This window comes from Oncorhynchus masou, chromosome 21 (genome assembly GCF_036934945.1).
Source record: "Oncorhynchus masou masou isolate Uvic2021 chromosome 21, UVic_Omas_1.1, whole genome shotgun sequence".
NCBI classification, from domain to species: domain Eukaryota; kingdom Metazoa; phylum Chordata; class Actinopteri; order Salmoniformes; family Salmonidae; genus Oncorhynchus; species Oncorhynchus masou.
The window spans coordinates 5,797,175-5,806,773 of record NC_088232.1 but is presented as its reverse complement, the minus strand read 5'-3'; the positions used below and the strand labels follow the sequence as shown (position 1 = coordinate 5,806,773).

Sequence of the window (9,599 nt, the reverse complement as noted above, 5' to 3'; positions counted from 1 at the left end):
GCTACTAAGGTACACAATAGTACATTTTGGTAGAAGGTGCTCTTTGGTAAAAGGGGTAAATTGGTATAATTGATTAAAATGCCTTTATTAGTATGGCATGTTCAGTAGAAACCGAGTACAAAAAAAGGAATACAATGTGCTTTTGAAAAGCTTTTCAATTAGCCCTAATTGGAACAGGGAGTGGTTACACAGTTGATTGGACACACCTAGTAAGTGATACTATACACATTAAAACCTTTTGTGACTAGGGGGCAGTATTTTCATTTTTGGAAAAATAACGTTCCCGTAGTAAACGGGATATTTTGTCAGGACAAGATGCTAGAATATGCATATAATTGACAGCTTAGGATAGAAAACACTCTAAAGTTTCCATAATTGTAAAAATATTGTCTGTGAGTATAACAGAACTGATATTGCAGGCGAAAGCCTGAGAAAAATCCAATCCGGAAGTGCCTCATGTTTTGAAAGCGCTGCGTTCCAATGCGTCCCTATTGAGCCTTGAATGGGCTATCAACCAGATTACTTTTTCTCTGTATTCCCCAAGGTGTCTACAGCATTGTGACGTACTTTTACGCATTTATGTTGAAGAATACCTGTAAGCGGCTACATTGCGCAACTGGTCACCTGATGGCTCCCAGAGTGATTCTCGCGTAAAATACAGAGGTAGCCATTATTCCAATCGGTCCTACTGAAAAACCAATTGTCCCGGTGGATATATTATCAAATAGATATTTGAAAAACACCTTGAGGATTGATTATAAACAACGTTTGCCAAGTTTCTGTCAATATTATGGAGCTAATTTGGAATATTATTTGGAGTTTTCGTGACTGCAATTTCCGGGTGATTTCTCAGCCAAATGTGAAGAACAAGCTATTTTGCCTACAAAAATAATATTTTTGGAAAAAAGGAACATTGGCTATCTAACTGGGAGTCTCATTAGTGAAAACATCCGAAGCTCATCAAAGGTAAACGATTTAATTTGATTGCTTTTCTGATTTCCGTGACCAAGTCACCTGCTGCTAGCTGGACAAAATGCTATGCTAGGCTATTGATCAACTTACACAAATGCTTGTCTAGCTTTGGCTGTAAAGCATATTTTGAAAATCTGAGATGACAGGGTGATTAACAAAAGGCTAAGCTGTGTCTCAATATATTTCACTTGTGATTTTCATGAATAGGAATATTTTCTAGGAATGTATATGTCCGTTGCGTTATGCTAATTAGTGTCAGTCGATGATTACTCTCCCTCATGCGGGACGGGGAGTCATTAGAAGTTAAAAGGTGAAATACTGTAGCTATGTTATCAAAAAAATTCAACTCCAAGCTGGATTTTTTTTTTTTTAATTGACTTGTTTTGGCTGCATGGCCTTCCCCAGGGAGTACAAAAATAAAAAGGAATACAAGGTCCTCTTTTAAACAGCTTATCAATTAGCCCTAATTGGAAGAGGGAGTGGTTACACAATTGATTGGACACACCGAGTAAGCAATACTATACGCATTGAAATACTGTAGCTATGTTATCATAAAAATACAACTCCAAGCTGGATGTATCAGAGCACTAAAAGGTAGTTCTAACCTTAAATATGACTGGGAGAAGTGTCAAGAATAAGAGAGCTAAATATTCCATAGTACACAGCAAAACATGAACAACAACAGTCAAACCATAGCTGAGGGCAATTGAGCAAAATGTCCACTAGATGACAGCAAATGGACCCATCACGACCCTACAGGAAGGGTGAGAGATCCATATCTTCATTTAAACCAGGGTATTTAGTGGCCTGTAGTTTGTAAATCCAAAAACTTTCCCTTTGGCTTAACGGTTTAAGACGGTCCCCTTTTCTAATAGAGGCTGGAATATGATCAATACCCATAGCTTGTAGGGAGGCAGGGTTGCCATGGTGTTGGGACATGTAGTGCCTTGCCATGGGGTATTCTTCATTGCCTACCGGTATGGCGTACTTGTGTTCCGCTAAGCGATCTTGAAGGGGATCTCTTTGTCTGTCCAATGTAGAACACCTTGCTCTGTGGACATTCCAATCTATAGATGACATGAGTGGTTTTACAGTTAATGAAATGCTTGACGTAATACGTAATAGTCCATTTTGGAAGCTGTGTCAACAAAATACTTCTGTGCAATATTACTGCAATGGTTACATTTAAAAGAGCCCTTGGGTTTGTGGTCAAGCCAAGTTTTTTGAGTCACCCGGAAGATAACTGTGGACTAATTTGTCATTTAGGGTAGGACATTTCTTAAAGCTTATGGCTCAGGAAAGACTTGGCGTAGTAGCGTATCACTTTGGATGATTCCCCAATTATTTTTAATTGTTATTTTAATGTTCTCTGCTTCAGTGCTGTATTTTGTAACAAAATACACTCTCTCTGATGTATCACGAGGCTCTCCCCTTCGCAACAAGTTCTCTGTCAGGTAATCCAGCCCTTATACCGGCATCTTTCAGGATCTGAACGCTGTAGCCCCGATTCAAGAAGCGATTCTCCAATTCAGCAGATTTGACACTGTAGTCTGATTCCCGATCGCAAATTCTGCGGATTCAGTATATCACCTTTTAATGTGTAACCACTCCCTGTTCCAATTAGGGCTAATTGAAAAGCTTGTTCAAAAGACTACATTGTATTCCCTTTTTTTTGTACTCCCTAACGAAGGCCATGCAGCCGAAACGCATCAGTTTAACAAAAAAACGTTGTTTCTATTGAACATGCCATAGTAATAAAGGCATTTTAATCAATTATATGAAGTGCCTTGGTCCTCCTTTCTTTTTGATAATATTTACCTTACTGAGGTGATGCAGATGGAATAAAGTATGTATATTATTTTCTACTATATTCTTGCTAACACACTGTTCTTTCTAAACAAGTCTGCTCTGCGCTGGCAAGATATTGATCATGAATAGGAGATTTGATGTCTAATGTAATAAGCAGAAGAGTATTTTAAAGGACAGCACGCATAATATAACCTTTTAATTTAGCCACACCCTTTGAACGATGATGCCTATCAATAACATAACATCCCATAGAGATCCCACTAAATTACTAGAGGGGCTTTGTCATAAAACCTAAAAGTTCTCGAATGGATCGAAATGGCAGTCATGTTGGTCAGGGAGAAATCCAAACCAATCGAATTGTAATGATTGGCAGTAGGGGCATAATCCTGATTTTGTTTATACAGGAAAATAAAAGTAAGGCAGTGATATAAAAAAATGTATAATATAATTCTTGTCAACCTAAAATATTGTCATAATTATAAGTACAGTTTATGTAAACAGACCATAAATGTCTCAAGTTGTTTTATTGGAAAGCTTTAAGTGCTATTTATGATATATCAGTATTCGTTGCATTTACAACTTGTCTATGTCCTATCATCAACTGATTTCCGCCAGTGTATGGAATACTGGCAGTTCCTTTGAAAAATTCATAGAATTGTTCATCTTAAACAGGCTGGCTAGTTAGCTAACAAACATGCAGTGCAGATACATTCTTCAAATTCATTATTTTAACCAATATTTTATCACAGCACTGGCAAGGCATGGTTGACCAACTCCCTGACAGAAATGGCTGACCTTTATCCCATCACAGGCAAATTCAAAATTGGCTTTATCGTAAAGATTCATGAAAACAAAAATGTTATTTTTTGTTTTCATTTAAGGTTAGACATAACCCCACTGCAAACCTTAAGTTTAAAATCGCATTTTAATAAAATACATTGTAGAAATGGGCGGGGTTTATGACTTTGTGGCTGTGGTAACGACCCCATAAGAAGGTTTATGTCCTTTCTAGTACCGGTATTCACAATTCTATGTAACATTCTTTCTCGCCAGTGTAAACGGAAGTGAACAGTGTCGAAGAACATTTTACACGTTAGCGTTTTTATTGTTGTTATTTAGACGTTTATTTACCCGCACAGCATCACATATGTACCCCATGCAGTCTTTAATTCGAGTATCGAGGCAACACTAGCTAGCTGCTAACGTTAGTTAACAATGGCTAACTGTATGGTTTTTCAAACTCAAATAGCCTCCATCATGGAGGTGCTAGCGAATGCAGCTGTGATAGATATATGTAAACTCGTAGACGACGACTATGCAGTGTTTCGTTTGGAAATAACTCAAAGCCAGAAAGAAAACAGGGCATTGCGTAGGAAGCTACAGCTACTGGAACTGAAGGTGGCACGGGAGCGCGCAGAGAGGACAATGCGAGAGCGCGTTCTCGCCAGTCGTCCGAGTAGTGTCAAGATCCTCGACCGATACAGAGGAATTGCAAGAGGTACATTTAGCAGAAGGCTGATGCTACGCGGCCTAAACTGTTCATATGTACATTAGCTCCACTGGTGGAAAAAGTACCCCGTTGTCGTACTTGAGTAAAAGTAAAGATACTTAATAGAAAATTACTCAAGTAAAAGTCACCCAGTAAAATACTACTTGAGTAAAAGTCTTAAAGTATTTAGTTTTAAATATACTTAAGTATCAAAAGTAAATATAATTGTTAAAATATACTTAAGTATCAAAAGTAAACGTATAAATAATTTCAAATTCCTTATATTAAGCAAACCAGACTGCACCGTTTCCTTGTTTTTTTTAATGTACAGATAGACAAACGAAGCATGTGTGTTTGAGTTCGCTAGATCAGAGGCAGTAAGATGATCAGGGGTGTTCTCTTGATAAGTGCTCGAATTGGACCATTTTCCTGTCCCGCTAGGAATAAATATGTAACCAGTACTTTTGGGTGTCAGGGAAAATGTATGGAGTAAAGAGTACATAATTTTCTTTAGGTATGTAGTGAATTAAAAGTTGTCAAAAATATAAATAGTAAAGTACAGATACCCCCAAAAACTACTTAAGTTCTTTACGCCACTGAGTGGCTCGGTGCCTGTCGTCTGGTTCGCCTCTGCGCATGTGTTCAGATGTAGTTTGTTACACCCGATGTGATTTAAGCAACAACAAAAAAGTAATGGTATACAGGCATTATACTGGGAGTTACAGGTTGGTCTATACAAAGTAGAGATTTTCCAGCTAACCTGGTCTTGGCAATACTATCTTTGTTCTCAATTGGTGGAAACAGGAGTCTCCTAAAATGTCTGTCCAGTGGCAGGGGCTACGTTTGAATGCAGAAAATGCGCCATTATTAAAAATAAATCAATGTTTTGCTCCATTTTGTAATCCAACAATGTGTGCACCGCCATCTTGTCTATTTCAATTCTACTCTCATTGATGAGACAGGTGTCTGTCATGCAGCACTTTGGGGTGGACCCCCACCTGTCTCGATCAAGGAGAGAAGATATGAAATACGCAAGTTGTCGGAGTACACATTCTTGGATTAGTTCATGGAGTACTTCATGAGTCTTTGACATATTTTCTAAATTCAAATGAACCCCCTGCCAATTCTACAGTGTCAAAACTGTCAATAGTGTACAATATAGCATTGACAGTAGCTAACCTAACCACTTCCTTTCCCCCAATCACTCTCTCAGGTGAAGGACATCTCACTGGAGGCCACAGGAGCTTTGTGAAGCCAGCGAGACACAATACATGGAAAGATGATCAACCAATCACTGTTGATGAGGGGAATGGAACCTCAACCCAGCACGTTATCGTGATAGAGGTTAGTGTAATAGTGTTGCATAAACAATGTGGCTTGTTTATTTCAGAAGGGCTCCCCTCAGCTATTCACTTGCTTACATTTACATCTTAATTTGTCTGCCATAGAGCTTGTCAGACCTCCCTATGACATTATCAAATTCTCATGTACCGCATGTATTCCCAAACTGGGGGGTACGCGCAATGCCGTCGGGGGTACGCCAAATAAAAATGTGATTCACATTTAAAAAATAATATATATATATATATAATTCTTATTCTTATAATTTTCAAACAGACCATTTATATGTTTCAACGGGGCTATACATTTGGCTGAGGTTTTTTTCTCGCCTGAGTAGCCTCGTTTCACAGACAAAAATAAAATGAAACCATCGAGTGTCATAGGGAGGTCTGACAAGCTCTATGGCAGACAAATTAAGAGTCAACAGATGTAGCGGGCCTGGCACAGCTCCTAGTATATGTCCGTTATGTTTATGGGGGGTCAATTAAGGAAGACATCCTCTTCTGCAAACCACTGGAAATCAGGACAACAGGAGAATATATTTTTTAAGTACTGGACTGCTTTGTGACATCAAATGAACTTTGGTGGTCAAGTTGTGTTGGTATCTGTACTGATGGAGCAAAAGCCATGACAGGGAGACATAGTGGAGCGGTAACACGCGTGCAAGCAGTTGCTCCCGACACCACTTGGGCACACTGCAGCATCCACCGAGAGGTTCTTACTGCCAAGGGAATGCCTGACCGTTTCAAAGACGTTTTGGACACTACAGTGAAAATGGTTAACTTTGTAAAAGCAAGGCCCTGAACTCTAGTGTATTTTCTGCACTATGCAATGATATGGGCAGCGACCATGTAACGCCTTTACAACATACAGAAGTGCGCTGGTTATCAATGGGCAAAGTATTGACACATTTTTTTTGAATTGAGATGAGCTTAAACTTTTCTTTACTGACCATAATTCTCACTTGTCTGACCACTTGCATGATGATGAGTTTCTCACATGACTGGCCTATCTGGGTGGTGTTTTTTCTCGCCTGAATGATCTGAATCTAGAATTACAGGAACTCTCCGCAACTATATTCAATGTGCGGGACAAAATTGAGGCTATGATTAAGAAGTTGGACAACAACACACAGGTCTTTCCATCATTGTATGATTTTTTTTGTGTGTAAATTAACTCAAGCTTACAGACAATGTCAAATGTGATATAGTGAAGCACCTGAGTGTGTTGGGTGCGCAATTACGCAGGTACTTTCCCGAAATGGATTCCATAATCAACTGGATTTGTTGTCCTTTTCATGCCCTGCCTCCAGTCCACTTACCGATATCTGAACAAGAGAGCCTCATCGAAATTGCAACAAGCAGTTCTGTGAAAAATTCATTTAATCAGAAGCCACTGACATATTTCTGGATTGGGCTGCGCTTAGAGTATCCTGCCTTGGCAAATCGCACTGTTAAGACACTGATGCCCTTTGCAACCACGTACCTATGTGAGAGTGGATTCTTGGCCCTCAATAGCATGAATACTAAATACAGGCACAGACTGTGTGTGGAAAATGATTTAAGACTGAGACTCTCTCCAATACAACCCAACATTGTAGTTATGTGCATCCTTTCAGGCACGCCCTTCTCATTAAACTGTGGTGAGTTATTCACAATTTTAAATTAACAAGTAAAGTTTATGTAAAATGGCTAAATAATGAGCAAATGTATAAATTATTATTATATTATTATTTGTGCACTGGTCCTATAAGAGCTCTTTGTCACTTCCCATGAGCCAGGTTGTGGCAAAAACTCACACTCATTCTTATGTTTAATAAATGTATTGTATAGTGTGTGTGTTGCAGGCTTACAATGATGGCAAAAAACAACATTTGAGAGTGCGCTGACCCTGGTGCTGGAAGGGGGTACGCAATTGGATGTTGAATGTTTGAAGAGGTATGGGACTATAAAGGTTTGGGTATAACTGATGTCCCGGTAATAACATCCTATCTTATTGTGTCAGTCTGCAGATACAGAGGCTGCAGGTCCTGGAGTGAAGCAAGATAGGTCTGAAAGAGAGGAGGACCTACAGCACAGCAGAAACATCCAGACTGGAGCGGCTGGAGCGTCCTCTGTAGCCACGAAGGACCCCACCACGGCCCCAGCGCAGACCAGTGCCGGCTCAGAGTATTTACCGGTATATCATCAGAGCCAGGGGACTGTTCATTCCTGTGGAGATGGTGATGCATTAGTCACTGGTGGTGATGATCCGTCATGTTATTACACTACAGAGATGGACCCTGGCAACATATCCTTGGGTTTAGAGACACAGACTGATTTGTCTAGAGGGGACTGGAAACAGTACAGTAGTAGTGTGTACTCTGAAGGGTGCCTAGATAAGAAAGGGGAGGTTATAGTGGTAGATGAGGTGACTGTGAAAGTGGAGGGTGATGCTCCTCCCACATGGAATGCAGATAGCCACCTAGGAGACGGACACTCACAGGGCAGAGATTTCTTAGATTACAGGGAAAGCTTAGAGACAAATCCAAATGTTGGGACACACTCCCCTTTACACATTCTCAGGGATCGCGACCCAGTGTCCACGTCGATGGGGCCTTCTGATTCACACGGCCATGTACTTTTCAATCCGGTATTGAGCGCAAACGACAGGGCTAGAGCTCAGGGAGGGGGAGCCCCATCAGGCAATAGTAAAGAGAAACGGTTCCTCTGCATGTTCTGTAACAAAGGCTTCAGCTGCCCCCAGAAGGTGGAGATCCACCAGAGGGTCCATACAGGGGAGAAACCCTTCAGTTGTACCCAATGTCACATGCGCTTTGCTGAGGCTGGCAGCCTGAAGAGGCACCAGAGGGTCCACACAGGGGAGAAACCCTACAGCTGCCCCCAGTGTGAGAAGAGGTTCTCCCACCAGCACCATCTAAAGAGGCACTTGAAGGTCCACACGGAATAGAGGTCGTTCATCTGTAAGCACTGTCGGAAGAGGTTCTCGGAGAGGAGTTACCTCAGGATACATCAGCAGAAAAACCATCCCACTCAAATATAGAAAGTAACCATTCTATTCAATGGCTTCTGACGTTTAGATCAAACTCTGCCCTAAAGATAGACTCAGCGAGATGACGTAGATCAATTTCCACACCAACAAGGCCAAGACATTTTGGGATATATAGTTCTTAATTTAGCCTACACAGTACAAACGGTATGTTCACAAATGCCTATTTCATTACTTCCATTCAACTATTTTTAAAATCTTTTTAAATAAACATTTATTGTTATTTTTTGTACCCCTTTTTTCTCCCCAGTGGTGGTTACAGTTTTGTCCCATGCTGCAACTCACGTACAGACTCGGGAAAGGCGAAGGTGGAGAGCCGTGCATCCTCCGAAACACAACCCAACCAAGCCGCACTGCTTCTTGACTCAATGCCGGCTTAACCCGGAAGGCAGCCGCACCTATGTGTCAGAGGAAACACCGTACACCTGGTGACCATTTCAGTGTGCATTGCGCCCGGCACGCCACAGGAGTTGCTAGTGCGCGATGTGACAAGAACGTCCCTGCTGGCCAAACCCTCCCCTAACCCGGAAGATGCTGGGCTAATTGTGCGCCGCCCCATGGGTCTCCCGGTCGCGGTCAGCTGCGACAGAGCCTGGACTCGAACCAGGATCTCTAGTGGCACAGCTAGCAATGCCTTAGACCACTGCGCCACTCGGGAGGCCATCAAACGCTTTTAATGAGAAAATGAATGCAGTTCATCAAGTTCATGCAGATTTGTAGTTGAGATGTGTATATGTGGTTTTCATATGGTATATTTAAAACGTGTTTATGTTTAATAAACAGAAAATGGGACTTTTCATTCGAAGACTTTCTCTGCTGGCATATGTTGACGACAGTTATGTCAAGTTGGCTGGATGGCCTTTGGGTAGTGGAGCGTGAAAAACCCAGCAGGGTTGCAGCTCTTGACACAAATCGGTGCGCATGGCACCTATTACCATAC

At 41.1% G+C, this 9,599-nt stretch overlaps 1 protein-coding gene across 2 annotated transcripts; it reads left to right on the top strand.

Annotated features, from left to right (window-relative positions):
• The first annotated feature begins 3,762 nt into the window (after positions 1–3,762).
• Positions 3,763–9,464, top strand: LOC135507700 (zinc finger and BTB domain-containing protein 18-like). Of its 2 annotated transcripts, XR_010450692.1 has the most exons (4): positions 3,763–4,279; positions 5,484–5,614; positions 7,616–8,806; positions 8,910–9,464. XR_010450692.1 is itself a non-coding variant. In XM_064927308.1 (3 exons), the coding sequence occupies exons 1-3, from the start codon at positions 3,997–3,999 to the stop codon at positions 8,558–8,560; spliced, it is 1,359 nt and encodes a 452-aa protein (XP_064783380.1). In that variant the 5' UTR covers positions 3,763–3,996; the 3' UTR covers positions 8,561–9,464. The 2 variants fall into 2 exon arrangements, 1 of the variants encoding a protein (XP_064783380.1); XM_064927308.1 differs by having other exon boundaries at positions 7,616–9,464.
• Positions 9,465–9,599: the final 135 nt, after the last annotated feature.